Here is a 15,487-nt window from a genome sequence, read left to right as displayed (position 1 = left end):
ATCCATGCCCAGTGGGTTCCATGTGCCCACCCTGCCCATGTCTGGTGGGTCCTGTGTGCCCACCACCCCATGGGTTCCATGTGTTCCTTGTGGGTTTTATCCGCCCAACCCCACCCTGCCCAATGGATTCTGCGTGCCCAACCTCACGATGTCCAATGGGTCACATGTGCCCACGCCCACCCTGTCTGGTGGGCCCAGTGTGTCCACCCTGTCCATGCCCAGTGGATCCCCCGTGTCCAGCCTGTCTGTGCCTAGTGTGTCCAGCCTGTCCATGCCAGTGGATTCCCTGTGTCCAGCCTGTCTGTGCCCAGTGTGTCCAGCCTGTCCGTGCCCAGTGGATCCCCCGTGTCCAGCCTGTCTGTGCCCAGTGTGTCCCCTATGTCCACCCTGTCCGTGTTCGGTGGATCCCGCGTGTGCAGCCTGTCCATCCCTGGTGGAATCCCTGTGTCCAGCCTATCAATGCCCAGTGGATCCCGTGTGTCAACCCTGTCCATGCCCGGTGTGTCCCGTGTGTCCGTGCCCGGTAAATCCCATGTGTTCACCCTGTCCGTGCCCAGTGTGTCCGTGTGTCCATGCTCAGTAGATCCCCTGTGCCCAGCCTGTCCGTGCCCAGTGTGTCCGTGTGTCCGTGCCCTGTGTCCAGTCTGTCCGTGCCCAGTGTGTCCGTGTGTCCATGCCCGGTGTGTCCGTGTGTCCGTGCCCGGTGTGTCCGTGTGTCCGTGCCCTCTGTCCAGTCTGTCCGTGCCCAGTGTGTCCGTGTGTCCGGGTCCGGTGTGTCCGTGTGTCCCGGCCCGGTGGTCTCGGCTCTCCCCGTCCCCGCCCCGGGCCGGTGGCCCCGAACCTGCGGCGCCCCCTGGCGGACACAGCCCCGCATGACGCTCCCGCCGCGCACCGGGACCAGAACCGGGACCAGAACCGGGAGGGGAAAGGTTACTCCACTAGAGTGAGACCGGGAGCGAGACAGGGACTGGGACTGGAATGAGAGCGGAACCGCTGCTGGGAACAGACCGGGAGCGGCATCGGGAGTCGACTGCAGTAAAGCAGAACGGGAGTGAGACCGATAGTGGAGCGAAACGGGAGCGGGACTAGGAAAGGGAGCAGGAGATAGAGCAGGAGCGGAGCGGGACCGCACCGGGAATGGAACCGGGAACGGTACCGGACCGGGAGCAGAGAGGGAGCAGAAGAAGGACCGGAACAGGAACGGAAACCGCGGCGCCCCTCGCAGCTCGGGGGCGCGGGAGGAGGCGCTCAGCAGCCAGCGGTGATTTCACCTGTCCCGGTACTCCCGGGGAGAGCCAGCTGCGCTCCCTCCGCGGCCCCGGGCACAGGCCCCGGCCCCACTCCCGTACCCAACACCGGAGGGCAACCCCGCGTTGCCCTTTTAAGAGGGGCCCGGTGTCGCCGCGCCCATTGTCGCCGCCGCCGCCGCCGCGGGGCGGGGGGGCCGGGCCGGTGCCGGGGCGGGCGGGATGGGGGGGGTGGGGGCACATTCCGCCGCGTTGCCGGGACAGCCGTCGCCGTGGCGACCGGTCCCTGCCGCCGAGCCGCGGTGCGCGCCGCGCAGTTCCCACGGAGCGGCCCGGGCGGCGGCGGCGGCGGCTCCGCTCCCTCCGGGGCGGCGGGAGGGCCGGGATGCGGTGCAGTGTTGTGCTCTCGCCCACCAATATTGCACTCGTCCCGGCCTCCCGCCGCCGCGGGCTGCGCCGGTGGGACCGGCCGGGCGCTGACCCAACCCCGCGACCACCGGGAGGACGGCGCGGGACGGAACCGAGAGCACGGGGGGCGGGGGGGACCCGTGGGAACCCCCAAAGGAGCGGGCGCGCAGGGTAGAAAACACTCAAAACTTTATGGCCAGGCGTGGGGCAAGGACCGGAGCGCCCGGGGCAGGCGTGGCGGGAGCCCCGGCACTGCGGGGCCCCGGTACTGGCAGTGCAAAGTCCGCGGGGGGCCGGGAACGGGGCCCGGCCGGGAGGAGCGGCGGGGCCCGGTGCGCGCCCGGGTGCCGCTGCTGGCGGGAGCCCGGAGCGCCACCGGTGCCGCTGGCGGGGGAGGCCCGTGCCGGGCGCGGTCACTCGCGTCCCTCCAGCAGGAACCGGCGGAAGGGCTCGAAGTCGGCGGGGATCGTGTCTGTGGGAGCAGCGCGGGGGGCGTCAGGAGCCGCCGAGGGCGGCGAGCCCCGGTAAAGCCCCCGGGCCAGGGCTGAGCCCGCCGCGGGGGCACCGGAGGGGACGCTCGGCCGCCGGGCCGGGGCGGGGGTCCCGGGGGGTCCTGCTCACCGTTGCAGCGGTACTGCAGGTTGGACCAGATGATGTTCTCCTGGGAGAAGCAGAAGACCCCCAGCCGGCCCCCGCGCATCGTGGTGTCGATGATCACACCGGAGTCGGCTACCAGCTGCGGGCCCTCGTACAGACGGACCCTGCCGGGGAACGGGGCCCGACCGCTCAGCGGGCCCTCACCGGGACCCCGCCGGGGCCAGCTCCGGGATTCCACCGGTACCCGACCGGCAAACACCGGGATCCCACTGAGACGCCATCGGGGCCAGCACCCGGATCCCACTGGGACCCCTCCACGAGCAGCACCGGGCCCAGGGCATCCCGGCCCGGGGACGGTGGCACCGGGCTGGAGCCTGGGCATCCTGCGGGAGACTGGGCCGGGGGCACCGGAGCGGCTGGGGCACCGGAGCGGCTGGATGCTCGGGCCGGGGCCCCCCGCCGTGGCCGGGCTGAAGCCCCCCGCGCCGCCCCCGGCCCGGCCCCGCCGCCTTTGTCGGGCGCTTTGCATGTGAAAGGCGCCGGCGGGGTCGCCATGGCGACGGGACAATGGCCCCGGGGGCCCGGGGGGCGGAGGGCCCGGCGGCGGAGCCCCCCCGCCGCGGCCGCCCCGGCGGGAGCCTTAAAGGAGAAACGCGGCTGCGGCCCCACCGGGCAGGAACCCTCCCCATGGCCAAAATCCCCCCAGTGCGGTGGTCTCAGGGGCTGGATCCCCCCATGGCCAGCATCGCCACACTGTGGTGGTCCCGCAGGGCTAGATCCCCCCATGGCCAGCATCCCCTCACTAAGGTGATCCCACAGAGCTGGATCCTCCCATGGCCAGCATCTCCTCACTAAGGTGGTCCCACAGGGTTGGATCCCCCCATGGCCAGCATCCCCACACTGCAGTGGTCCTACAGAGCTGGATCACCCCATGGCCAGCATCCCTTCACTAAGGTGGTCCCACAGAGCTGGATCCCCCCATGGCTGGCATCTCCACACTTTGGTGGTCTCAGGGGCTGGATCCCCCCATGGCCAAAATCCCCCCTCTGTGATGGTCCCACAGGGCTGGATCCCCCCATGGCCAGCATCCCCTCACTAGGGTGGTCCCAGGAGGCACAACACCTCCTCAAGGACATCCTCCTACCCCTGAGGGGGATCCACAGGACCCTAACTCGTGGTTATCATCAGGGCTGGTTCACTCTAGGGCTGGTTTCTCCCCAGTGACTTCCCCCGCACTGGGGGTGCACCGTGGTGTCACAGCCCCCTCCCCAGTGGTCCCCACGCCCCCCCTGCTTACCTGATGTAGCCCACCTGGGGCCTGTGTGCCAGCTGCCAGCGGTAGGACGTCTTGTCCCTCCAGCCCACGTTCCGCGGGTCCTTCCAGAGCAGGCGGACGTGGTCGGGCGTGTGGCCCGTGTGCCACAGAGCATTGCGCAGGTGCTCCCCGGGGCCCGTCGAGGATTTCACCGCCTGCAGGTGCATGGGGGCTTCAGGGGGGGCTCAAAAGGGGGCCTGACCTGACCCAGCCCTTCCTGAAGGGTGGCTGTGGTGAGCTGGGGGTCGGTCTCTTTCTCCGGGCAACAACAGACAGAACAAGAGGACACAGTCTCAAGCTGCGCCAAGGGAGATACTAGAATTAAGGAGGAAGTATTTTACAGAAAGAGTGGTCAAATACTGGAATCATCTACCCAGGGAGGTGGTAGAGTCACCATCCCTCGAAGAGTTTAAAAAAAGACTGGATGTGGCACTTGGTGCCATGATCTAGTTGAGGTGTTAGAACATGGGTTGGACTCAATGATCTTAAAGGTCTCTTCCAACCTAGAATTTCTGTGATTCTGTGACCACCACCCACCTTGAGCTGCAGCCCCGGCTCGGCCACAGCCCGGAAGGGGGTGGCCTGCCAGTAAGTCTGCTCCGTCTGTTTCCACATCACCACGTAGAAGCTGGCGCTGTCCTGGTAGCTGAAGATGAAGCCGGCGTAGTCATCGTCGGTGATGGTGTTGACGTGGAAGGTGCCCTCGAAGTCCACCCCGTTGAAGGCTGTGTAACCTACAGGCAGGAAACGCTGTGGGGAGCCCTCTCTCCCCACGGAGAGCCCACCCACCCTTCACCCCTCATCTGTGGGGCAAAGAACCAGCCCTTAGTCCCGTGCACGGTGGGAGTAAGGGGGGGCTGCCCCCAGAGCCTTGGGTGGGTGAATATATCTTACCCACAGCCAAACCCGGGTCACTGTTCATGGTCTGCACGATCTCCATGCCCTGTGAGGGGACAGCTGGGTGAGGGACACCCCTGGTGACCTCCCAGTGCCCTGAGCCCCCACCCTGCAGCGCAGCCCCCAGAAACACGGGGCGCAGCACCCACACCTGGTTGAGCACAACCCAGTTGGGGTCGATCTGGGCGTCCCCCTCGGGGTCGAGGATGACGGTCTGGTAGGCGCGGAAGTCGGTCAGCGTCACCTCGGCGCTCTCGGGGCACACGTCCAGCTGGTCCACCACCGTGTCGTTGTCAAAGTCCTCCTCGCAGACGTCACCCACGCCATTCCCTGGGGACAGCGCTCAGTCAGGGCTGGGCTGAGCGCAGGCAGGTCCATCTCCTCCAGCCCACCCCATGCTCACCGTCTGAGTCCTTCTGGTTGGGGTTGGGAATGAGGCGGCAGTTGTCTGGGCCAGGTGCCACATAGTCCGGGATGCCATCGTTGTCATCGTCGTTGTCACAGTCATCCCCCAGCCCGTCGTTGTCCGAGTCCAGCTGGGAGCTGTTGGGGATCTCAGCGCAGTTGTCCTTGGTGTCCTGATGTCCATCTCCATCACTGGGAGCAAGAACGAGGTCAGAGCAATGACAAAAGTGGGGATCTCCCCAAAGACCCCATTGTCCCTCCTGACAGGTCCCTGAACCAGGAGCCCAGTTCTGCCCCCCAGGGGCACAACTGGGAGGTCACCCCACAGCAGTGCCATCCCCACCTGTCCTCATTGGTGTCACAGATGTCTCCTACCAGGTCACTGTCCATATCTGTCTGGAGGAGAGCGGAGCCCTAGTTCAGTGCACATCCTGGGGCGAGGAAGAGGAGGCCCCACTGAGCCAGGCCCCAATCATCCCAGGCCCAGCCTGGCCCCAGCCATACCTGAGTGGGGTTGCTCATTTCAGGGCAACTGTCACAGGCATCCCCAACACCGTCCTCGTCCCGATCGGTCTGCAGAGGGTTGGGCACCTTGGGGCAGTTATCCAGCATGTTGGGTATCCCTGCAAGGATGGTGCTGAGTGGATGCTCTCCCCCACAGGATACCCTGCCCCCCTGGCACAGCCAGGCCAAGCCAAGAGCAGCTCACCGTCCCCATCAATGTCATTGTCACAAGCATCCCCCTCGCCGTTGCTGTCCGTGTCCCGCTGGTCGTTGTTGGGCACGTTGGGGCAGTTGTCACAGGCATCCCCAAAGGAGTCAGTGTCCGAGTTCTGCTGGTCCTTGTTGGGGAAGAGCCGGCAGTTGTCCTGTGGAGAAGAGGATGGGGATGTTGGCACTGCAGTGGTGGGCAGACAAGAGGCCACAGTCCCACAGTGGTCAGGGCAGACAGACATCCCCAGCACCCTGAGACCATCCCCAAACCACCAGCCTGCTGCTCCCCGGGAGAAGCATCTTGAGGGACTCAGAACTGAGCCAAAACAAGAAGCCCTCCTCAAGCCACTGCCATGGCCACCCATCCAGCACAGCCACCTCCACGTTCTTGACACCATCACCATCAGCATCGTCATCACACTGGTCCCCGATGCCGTCGTTGTCAGCATCCTCCTGGCCAGAATTTGGCGTCAGGCGGCAGTTGTCCTGCAGGCACAGCCAGCATTAGGCACAGGGAGGAGATGAGGTGTGGAGCACAGCCCTGCTGTGGATCTGCACCCCCTGGGCCTCCCCTGCAGGAGCCCACCTGCTTGCAGTGCTTGTTGTTGTCGATGCAGGGCAGGGGCTCGTCCGGGTACCCATCCAGGTCTGTGTCTGGCCCACACACGTTGCCATTGCCAGCCCAGCCCACGTTGCACTGAATAAAAAAGAGATCAGGGGCTAGGAAATGCCCTGGCAGTACCAATGCTGCCATTCTGTACCCCCAACACCCTCCTCCTGCCCCTGTCCCCTGCTCACAGCACAGGAGATCTCCCCGTTCCTCTCAAACAGGCAGAAGCCGTTGATGTCGCAGGGGTTGGAGGTGGGAGTGCTGCAGGACCTCTGGGGCACGCAGCCAGACGTTTGGTTGCCCACAAAGCCCGACTTGCAGGGCCCACACTTGTAGGAGCCCTGGGGGAGAGAGGGCAGGGCTGGGATGAGGGAGCTGAGCGGCGCCAGCAGCAAGGGAGGGAGCGGGACAGCGCTGCTCACCTGAGTGTTGGTGCAGATGGAGTTGGGGTCGCAGCCACCATTGTTGCCATCGTTGCATTCATCAATATCTGTGCAAACCTGTGAGTAATGTGGGAGAAATGATCACCTGGGGGCTTTTCCCTGTGGGTGGCTCTGCCCATTCCTACCCACGGGAAGATGTCTCCAACATCATCCATGCTGCCCTGCACTCCAGAGATCCCACAGGGACCCCACAGCCCCATGGCCCTGCACTCACCTGCTTGCTGGCCCTGGCATAGTCCACCCCCACGCCAGACACGGTGTTGCCCCGATAGCCCCGGGGGCAGGGCTCGCAGCGGAACCCCGGGGCTGTGTTGATGCACTTGGAGCCGGGGAAGCAGGGGTTGGCATGGGCACACTGCAACAGCAGAGAGACACCGGCTTCATCCTTGGCACAGCATCCTGCAGGGTGGCAGCTGCCCCAGGGCATCCCAGGGCATTCCCAGAGGAAGCATCCCCTGCGCGTAGAGCCCTGGCAGTGCCAGCCCAATGCCCACCTCCTCGATGTCAGCACAGTGGGTGCCGTTGCCCTCCAGCCCCGGCGGGCAGGGCCCGCAGCGGTACCCGGGGTACTCGTACGTCTCCATGCAGTCCACGCCGCTGAAACAGGGGTTGGGGTTGCAGCGGGAGCGGTGCTCGTGGAAGCCTGAGGAGAGGAGAGGCAGGTGAAGGGTGACACAGGGGGGCTCTTTGCCCCCCGAGGTGGGAGCAGGGCCTCGCCAGCACTCACCGCAGACCTGGCACTCCATGATGGTGTTGCGGATCAGAGACATCTCCTTCACCTGCAAGGCAGCAGAGCACGGAGCATCAGGAGGGCGCTGGGAAAACCCAGCCCAGGGAGTGTCAGCACCCCCTCAGTCCCACCTGGTCCCTGATGTCTTCCCGCAGCTCGGTCAGGAGCCGGTTGAAGAGGGTCAGCTGCGTGACAAGTGCCTTGGTCTGCTCACCTGCCAGCAGCAGAAAGGAAAGGTCAATCCCAGCACAGTGCTGTGGGCCAGGACTGCTCTGCCCATTGGCATTGAGCTGGGAGGATGAGGCACCTGACAGCCTGTGCTCAGACAGGGCACATTTCCCTGTAGCACACCCCACACCCTCTGATCCCACATGGGGCACTGGCACAGGCTGTGCAGGGATTTCTGCCTCCGTGGAGCCCCAAACACCTCACACCAGTCAACGAGGGAAGCAGAGCAGGGACTTACCCAGGACGGAGGCCAGCACACTCGTCACTGCAAGGAGAGAGAGGAGGCATTACCAAATGCTGCTGTCACACCCCAGCAGCGTCACCTCACTCCTGGTCAGCACATGTGCAGCACTGCAGCTCCCACCTGTGTGGGGACACTGGGCGAGGAGAGACAGGAACATCCCTCTGTGCTGTCACCCCCCACTTCCTTGTGCCACAGCCCACACACACGACCTCAAAAGCCCCCAAGCCATTACCTGCACTGTGGATGGACTCATCTCCTTGGAAAGGGCACTCACTCAGGGCCCCTACACGGCTCATGGACCCTCCCAGGATCAGCTTCATGGACTCTACAAACCCCTGATGTGTGTGGGGAGACGCAATCAGCATGGAGAGCTCTGCCCATCCCCAGGCATGCATTAGCCAGGCTCTCAACCCCCCAGGCACTCACCTGCATCCTCTGGTAAGCCCTGACCCCTGTGCGCACCTCGATAGACTCCACCTCGGCCAGGGGGATCTCGGAGAGCTCGGGCAGCCCCACGCTGGAGTCCATCTGCTTGCAGTCCACGTAGAGCTCCACGCTGAGCGTGTCCCTGCGCAGCCCGCTCAGGCGCACGATGACAGAGTGGCTCTGCCCGTCCGCCACGTGCGCGTGCTGCAGGTTGACCGAGTGCACCTTGTTGTCCTCCCGCAGGTACCTCACCAGGACTGCAGGGCAGCGGGAAGGGGCCGTCAGCTCCCCCCCGGCACCGGCAGCACCCTGGCAGCGGCGTGTGCCCGTTGTTCTTCCCTGCAGGAGCTCAGCCCCATCCGTCCCAGGCCATCGCCACCCACCTTTGTTAATCTTCCCCACCACGGACACCTCCAGCCATCGCGTGTTGTCCTTCTTGGAGTAGAGGCCGAAGAGGGTCCCGCCCTGCTTGGGGGGCAGGCGGAAGGTGGACAGGAGGTACACGTCGTTGACAGTCAGGAGCTCCATGCGGATCTTGTGGGCCACGCTGGCCATCTGCCGAGCCTCGCTCACCAGCAGCAGGTCGATGACTGCGGGACACGAGCACCGGGGTGGCCACTGCGCCGGCAGCCGCAGCTCCGGTGCCCGGTGCGGTCACAGCAGGGGTGGGGGGGGGGGGTGTCCCTGGACCGCCGGGCTCTGGGGGGACCGGGGAAGCCCGGGGGGCTCCGGCGCCGCCCCCGCGCGGTGGCGCTCCAGGACCGGCCGCGCCTCCTAACGGGACCCGCGGAGCCCCCGCGCCGGCGGTACCGGCAGAGTCCCGGCCCGGTGCCCGCCCCGCTCTTGGGGCTTCCATGCATCCCGCTCCGCGGAGCTCCCCGCGGGCCAGCCCCGGTAAGGGATGGCCGGACCGGGAGACACCGGAGGAACGCTCAGGGCTCCGGTACCGGCTCGGGGCGCTCAGGGGGGAGCGCGGACAGCTCGGTGCCGCTGCCGCACGGGTGCCCTCCTGCTCCGTGCAGACGCACCGGGGCAGTCCGAGAGGGGCTGCGGCGCCGGGGTCAGCCCCCGCTTCGCACTGCCCCGCGGCCCCGAGCCTGCACCGGAGCCGGCGGCCACCCAGAGCCCCGGGGCGAACGTTCCAGCGTCCCCGGTGCCCGCAGCTCCCCCGGGGCGAGCAGAGCCGCTGTCAGCGGCCGTGTGACGGGGTCTGCCGCCGCCGACCCCCGAGTGCCGCCCGTCCCGCCGCCCCTTCGGGGCCGCCCCGCCGCCGCCCCGAGCCCCTCCGGTACCTTGCAGCTCCTGCCGCGCCGCGGCGGCGGCGCCCAGCAGGAGCAGCGCCAGGAGCGCGGGGCTCCCCGGTGCCCCCATGGTGCCGCCGGTGCGGAGCGGAGCGCGGCGGGGCGGGGTGGCGCACGGGGGAGGGGCCGGCGGGGCCGGCGAGGAGGAAACAAAGAGCCGTCAATCACCGGGCGCATCCCGGGGACACCGGCGGGCCACCGGCCGCGGCTCCGGCCCCGGAGGGGGTCACCGTGCCGGCGCGGCGCACTGGGCGCGGGGCTTCGGGGACCCCCGCGGCACTGCCGGTCCCCCCGTTCACAGCGCCGGTTCACCGGGAGGTCAGGCGGGGGGGCTGGGGCCGCCCCAGCAGCGCCGGAGCATCCCGGCCCGGGAGAGCGGGACCGGCCGCGGGACCGCTTGTACCGGGGTGCCCCACGCCGCCGACCGGCAGAGCCCCTCGGGGCCGCTCGGTACCGCCGGGGGATGCTCGGGCCGCGGAGCCGCTCCCGCGGAGCTCCGGCCAAGGCGGGCGGGCGGCCCGAGGCGTCCCGGCCGTGTTTACAGCTGTTTCCCCCGGTACCATAACAACCGGCCGAGCCCGGCCCCGGGGCTGCCCCGGCCCCGCGCCCCCGGGCCGGCTCCGCGCCAGCGACCCCGCGTAACGAGGAGTGCGGGCCATGGAGGGGGGTGCTCCCGAGCCGCACACGGGGCGTTTTCCCTCCGCCGCTGCCAGCGGGCTCCGGGCCCGGCTGCTGCCCGTGCAGAGCTGCGGGAGGGTGCGGGGCGAGCAGGGTGAGCGGCGCGGAGCTGGGCTGAGCCGTGCGGGGCACAGCAGGAGTGTGCGAGGCGGGACCGAGAAGCGTGAGCAGGATGGAGCTGGGCTGAGCCGTGCGAGGCAATGTGGGGCCATGCGGGGAGATTGTGGGTTGAGCAGAACGGAGCAGGGTGGTGCGGGGCTATGTGCAGAGAGATGCAGGACAACACAGGGGAACTGTGACACGGCGCGGAGCACAGCAGGGTGAGCAGTGTGGAGCTGAGCTGAGCCGTGCGGCGACAGGCGGGGTACGGCAGGACTGTGCGGGGCTGAGCAGCGTGGAGCTGAGCGGTGCGGGGCAATGCAGAAAGATGCGGGACACGGCAGGGCTGTGACACGGTGCGGGACACGGCAGGGCTGTGACACGGTGCGGGGCCGAGCAGAGTGGAGCTGAGCTGAGCGGAGCTGAGCCGTGCGGTGCGGTGGGGACGCGGCTTCTGCCCCAAGGACCCTGCAGACCCCACCCCACCATTCCCAGCCCGGACCCCGCTCGGCTCCGCTCCATCACGGACCCCCGCTCGGTGCCGCCCCGCGGCAGGGGCGGGCGGGGCCGCCCGTCCGGTTCCGGGTCGGCGGAAGATGGCGGCGCCCATGGAGCTGTTCTGCTGGGCCGGGGGCTGGGGGCTGCCCTCGGTGGATCCCGACTGCCTGGCTGTGCTGGTGAGCGCCGGGGCCGGCGCGGGGGTGGGCCGGGGTCCCGCGGGCCGAGCCCCGCTCTATCGCTCCGTCCGTCCCTCCGCAGACCTACGCGCGGTTCACGGGGGCGCCGCTGAAGGTGCACCGGGTCACCAGCCCCTGGAGGAGCCCCTCCGGTAAGGGCCCTGCCGAGGATACCGGCACCAGCACCGGGACCCCCACCCCATGGCAGCCCCGTGATCCCGGTCCCCCAGTCCTCACCCCTGCACCCTGCACGTGTTACGCTCCCCACCCCATTACACCCTCCCAGCCCGTCTTATCCCTCCTTATCCCTGGCCCCACACTGCTGACCCCCTGCCCTATTGCACCCTTTATCCCACTGCACCTCTCTTGCCCCATGGCCTCTCCTCCCCACGTGGCACTGTCCTACCCTATTGCACCCCCTGTACCTCATCACACCCCCTGTCCCGTTACCACAACCACCATCTCATTGCACCCCTTGTCGCATCACCCCCTCCCACCCCATAGCATCCCTCATGTCCTGTGGCCCCACACCACTGAGCCCCTGCCTTATTACACCCCTTTATCCCACTGCACCTCTCTTGCCCCATGGCCTCTCCTCCCCACGTGGCACCGTCCTACCCTATTGCACCACCTGTAGCTCATCACACCCCGTCCTGTTACCACCATTATCATCTCATTGCACCCCTTGTCCCATCACACCCTCCCACCCCATAGCATGCCTCATGTCCCATGCCCCTGACTGCACCCTCTCATTTTATTGTGCCCCGTTGTGTGTCCCCCCACCATTGCATTCCCCTCTATCCCCTCACACGCCCATCTTCTCATCCCCACCCCTGTCCCATCACACCCCCTCTTGCCCTATTGCACCCTCATGCCCCACCACATCCCCTGTCCCATTGCACCCCCTCATCCCATTGTGACTCCTGTCCCATTGAACACCGTCATTTCACCCCCCTTTTTTCTGTTCCCCCATGCATCACTGTGCTCTTATGCCCCATTGCACCCCCCGTCCATCCTAACCACACCCCCTTGTCCTGGAACATTCCCCATTTCCCATCACACAGCTTCGACCCCCTCCCCTGCGCTGCTCTGTCCCCACCTCACCCTACACCCCTGCACTGCCTCGTGCCCCTCATCCAGGCATGGGGGTCCATCCCCCCATTGCAGCCCCCTGCACCCCTCCCCTGCCCAGGGCACGGTGGCTGCAGCTTCCTCTGATTCACCCTGCCCACAGGGCACCTGCCTGCGCTGAGGACACGGGACGAGGGCACCATCTCCAAACCTCAGCAGATCATAACCCACCTCAGGAAACAGGTACAGAGGGGCTTGGGGCTGCCCTGCCCTGGGCTGCTGGGTGCTGGAGCCCCTCAGGGAGGAGGTTGTGTCCCCCATGGATGGGATTTGGGTTATCCCATGGGATTAAATTGGCGTTTTCTCTGCAGAAATACAACGCTGACTACGACCTGTCAGCCACGCAGAGCGCGGACACGCTGGCCTTCGTGTCCCTGCTGGAGGAGAAGCTGCTGCCAGTACTGGTGAGGCTGCAGGGAAGGAGGGCTTGCTGGGGATGGGCTTTGCTCTCTGGAGCTGAGCAAGCAGGCTTGGGTGTGCCCAGCTGCCAGCAGCAGCATCCTGGGGTAGGAGTTTGGGGGTGGCAGCCGTGGATTGTGCAGCCCAGGCTGGGGTCTGCCCTTAACCCCAATGCTCCTGCAGCCCCTCGTGCTCTCCGGGGTGGCTGTGCCAGGCAGGGGCTCTGGTGTGCCAGCAGCTCTGCCGTGGCCAGGCTGTGGATTGTTCTCCACCACAGATCCACACTTTCTGGGTGGATGCCAAGAACTACGTGGAGCACACGCGGAAGTGGTATGCGGAAACCATCCCCTTCCCCCTCAACTTCTTCCTGCCCAACGCCATGCACAAGCGGCACCTGCAGCGGCTGCAGCTCATCTGGGGGGATGACTACATGGAGGATGAGGAGAAGCTGGAGAAGGAGGTGAGGGATGGGGTCTGGGCACAGTGGGTCCTCACAGGGAAATCCCTGTGAGGCTGTCCTGGGGTGATTTCATGACGCTCGTATCCCCATTTGTATGTTTAGCCCAGAAATAAGCTTTGCATCTTTAAGATTGGCTCTGAAAAAATCCAAACTGGGGCGTGGGTTCCCCCCTCCTTCTCCCCTGAGCACTGTGGTGGTACCTGGGCAGGTGACAACCCTCTGTCCTCCTCCTGCAGCTCTACCGGGAAGCTCGGGAATGCCTGACACTCCTCTCCCAGCGCCTCGGCTCCCAGAAGTTTTTCTTTGGAGACTCGTAGGTGGCCAAAGGGGGGAGGGGAAGGGGCCTGAGAGCCCCCACACCCCAGCAGGGCTGAGGCCCCGTGGTCTGCAGGGGACCTGCAGCCACTTTGAGGGGAGAACAGGCTCACAGGGGACAAAACACTGTCCCAAGGAGGGAGAGCCACGTGCTGTCCCCTGGGGGAGCTGGGGCTGGCAGTGCCTGGTGGCTCTGGGTGGCTTTGGGTGGGGACAGTGGCCCAGACAGGGCTCTCTGTGCCCCAGGCCGGCCTCCCTCGACGCCTTGGTCTTCAGCCGCCTGGCGCCGCTCCTGAAGGCGAAGCTGCCCAACGGGAAACTGCAGCAGCACCTGAAGTCCCTGCAGAACCTGTGCAACTACTGCACCTCCATCCTCAGCCTTTACTTCCCCTGGGACGGAGGTGAGAGCCATCCCCCACCTCACCCTGCGGCTGTGGGGGTGACCTGTCCCCCCCAGGTGCATCCCCACCCTCTCAGGGTGACCCTTCCCACCCACACCCCTGCTCTGCCCCCCTCCAGGGTGACCCTTCCCACCCACACCCCATCTCTGCCCCTCCAGGGTGACCCTTCCCACCCACACCCCTGCTCTGCCCCCCTCCAGGTGACCCCCTGAGCGCTGCCCCTCGGGCTGCAGGCACGGACAGCACTGAGGCAGAGGAGGACCCCCACAAACGGCGCAAGCAGCTGCTGTCAGTGCTGGTGGGGCTGGCGGCCATGCTGGGCTACGCCTTCCTCAGCGGCATCGTCTCCATCCAGCGCGGCAGCGTGGGGCCGGCCGGCCGGCAGCCCATCGCCATGGAGGAGGAGGAAGAGGAGGAGGAGGAGTGAGGAGGAAGAGCTGTGTGACTGTTCCTTCCCAGCCCCTGGAACTGACTGTTTTTACTCTATGGAAGCCTGGCAGCATCGCTGCTCTGCTCTGTGTCCCGCCACCAGGAACCACAGCCCTCTCCGTGGGAGCCTCGCTGCCTCACCAATAAACCTCCCTCTCTCCACCTGCACCCTCTCGTACTCCCAGCACCCCCAAGGCCCTTCCCAGTTTCCCCATTTGCCCAGGCTGGAGTTTTGCAGCAGGCACCAATGTGTTCTGGCTGTAGTTCTGCCCCTTGCTCCAGCTTTGGGTCTTGCAGGGGTCCCAGAGGGGGGATCTAAAAGCATCTGTGGCATCTGAGCAGTGTCCCTGTCCCTTCTCCAACAGCTCTGGGGCTGAGCCCCACATTTCCCCTGCATCATTCCCCTGTGGCAGCGCTCAGGGCAGTGCAGACAGCAGCTCTGCAGGGCTGATACCTCCCCCTCCACGCTGCTGCCAGCCCGGCAGCACAGCCGAGACACAAAACCAGAGCCAAGGGCAGCCGAGGCTGCTCGTCAGGACACGTCCCCAGCCCAGGAGCACTCCCCGCTGCCAGCGGGACACCCGGAGCCCCGCTCCAGCAGCCGGGATCCCTCCAGCGCTGACATCTGTTTGCATTCCAGCACGCCTGCCAGCGCCGGGGAGCTCCCGCAGCTGGCACAGCTGGGAGCGCATCGCTCGGGCTGCGAGCGGGGTCGGGGGCGGCCACCTGGGCTCCGTCTGCCCCCGCGGTCCCACCGGGCGTGGGGCCGGTGCCGCTGCTGGCTGCTCTGCGGCTCCGGTTTACGATGCACGGATGGAAAGGCGGCGCGGGGCCAGGCCGGCACACAGCCCTCGCTTGTTTGGCAGTCGCCAGCGGCGTCCCAGCCCTGCTGCTGCTGCGGCGGCTGAACGTCCCCAAGCTGCACTGCTGTGCCCCCCATCAGCGGCATCCCAGCCCTGCTGCTGCTGCGGCGGCTGAACGTCCCCAGGCTGCGCTGCTGTGCCCCCCATCAGCGGCATCCCAGCCCTGCTGCTGCTGCGGCGGCTGAACGTCCCCAGGCTGCGCTGCTGTGCCCCCCATCAGCGGCATCCCAGCCCTGCTGCTGCTGCGGCGGCTGAACGTCCCCAGGCTGCGCTCCTGTGCCCCCCCTAGCCGGGCGCAGTAGCCAGGGGCCCCCACGCTGGGCTGGAGCAGAGCCACGGTGCTGGGCCAGCTGCGGAGCCTCCCCCACACTGGCCCAGTTCGAGGGGCCCCACTGGGAGGGGGTGAGTCAGTGCAAACCCCTCTAACGTCACTCAGGAACTATGTGCCCCGTGCTCCCGGTTCCCATTAG

At 66.8% G+C, this 15,487-nt stretch overlaps 2 protein-coding genes across 2 annotated transcripts; one reads left to right on the top strand and one right to left on the bottom strand.

Annotated features, from left to right (window-relative positions):
• Positions 1 to 2,041: 2,041 nt before the first annotated feature.
• On the bottom strand, positions 2,042 to 9,640 carry THBS3 (thrombospondin 3). Its single transcript, XM_054292721.1, has 23 exons — positions 9,557 to 9,640; positions 8,648 to 8,854; positions 8,265 to 8,521; positions 8,071 to 8,173; positions 7,833 to 7,859; positions 7,498 to 7,580; positions 7,364 to 7,415; positions 7,131 to 7,279; positions 6,851 to 6,991; positions 6,616 to 6,693; positions 6,382 to 6,534; positions 6,170 to 6,280; positions 5,962 to 6,069; positions 5,579 to 5,738; positions 5,374 to 5,492; positions 5,213 to 5,265; positions 4,868 to 5,061; positions 4,616 to 4,794; positions 4,462 to 4,510; positions 4,105 to 4,301; positions 3,550 to 3,722; positions 2,277 to 2,416; positions 2,042 to 2,127 (listed from the first exon to the last, which is right to left on the bottom strand). The coding sequence occupies exons 1-23, from the start codon at positions 9,633 to 9,635 to the stop codon at positions 2,069 to 2,071; spliced, it is 2,871 nt and encodes a 956-aa protein (XP_054148696.1). The 5' UTR covers positions 9,636 to 9,640; the 3' UTR covers positions 2,042 to 2,068.
• Positions 9,641 to 10,867: 1,227 nt separating this feature from the next.
• MTX1 (metaxin 1) lies at positions 10,868 to 14,316 on the top strand. The gene is made up of 8 exons (XM_054292720.1): positions 10,868 to 11,019; positions 11,102 to 11,171; positions 12,254 to 12,333; positions 12,462 to 12,554; positions 12,827 to 13,009; positions 13,246 to 13,322; positions 13,571 to 13,725; positions 13,926 to 14,316. The coding sequence occupies exons 1-8, from the start codon at positions 10,939 to 10,941 to the stop codon at positions 14,150 to 14,152; spliced, it is 966 nt and encodes a 321-aa protein (XP_054148695.1). The 5' UTR covers positions 10,868 to 10,938; the 3' UTR covers positions 14,153 to 14,316.
• The last annotated feature ends 1,171 nt before the right edge of the window (positions 14,317 to 15,487 follow it).

The sequence above is a fragment of the Melozone crissalis genome, unplaced genomic scaffold (assembly GCF_028551555.1).
Source record: "Melozone crissalis strain CALT ecotype California unplaced genomic scaffold, PUWL_Pcris_2 ptg000114l_1, whole genome shotgun sequence".
Taxonomy (NCBI): Eukaryota; Metazoa; Chordata; class Aves; order Passeriformes; family Passerellidae; genus Melozone; species Melozone crissalis.
The sequence above is the reverse complement of the archived record's forward strand: the minus strand, read 5'-3'. Positions and strand labels throughout refer to the sequence as shown.

What these genes read in the sequence shown, in the direction of transcription:
- MTX1 (XM_054292720.1), top strand. Translation starts at nt 10,939, where the DNA reads ATGGCGGCGCCCATGGAGCTGTTCTGCTGGGCCGGGGGCTGGGGGCTG. An exon ending in TAACCCACCTCAGGAAACAG is followed by an intron (nt 12,334 to 12,461) that starts GTACAGAGGGGC and finishes TTTTCTCTGCAG; the next exon opens with AAATACAACGCTGACTACGA. An exon ending in TTACTTCCCCTGGGACGGAG is followed by an intron (nt 13,726 to 13,925) that starts GTGAGAGCCATC and finishes GCCCCCCTCCAG; the next exon opens with GTGACCCCCTGAGCGCTGCC.
- THBS3 (XM_054292721.1), bottom strand. Translation starts at nt 9,635, where the DNA reads ATGGGGGCACCGGGGAGCCCCGCGCTCCTGGCGCTGCTCCTGCTGGGC. An exon ending in CCATCTGCACCAACACTCAG is followed by an intron (nt 6,535 to 6,615) that starts GTGAGCAGCGCT and finishes TCTCTCCCCCAG; the next exon opens with GGCTCCTACAAGTGTGGGCC. An exon ending in AGCCGGGGCTGCAGCTCAAG is followed by an intron (nt 3,723 to 4,104) that starts GTGGGTGGTGGT and finishes ATGCACCTGCAG; the next exon opens with GCGGTGAAATCCTCGACGGG.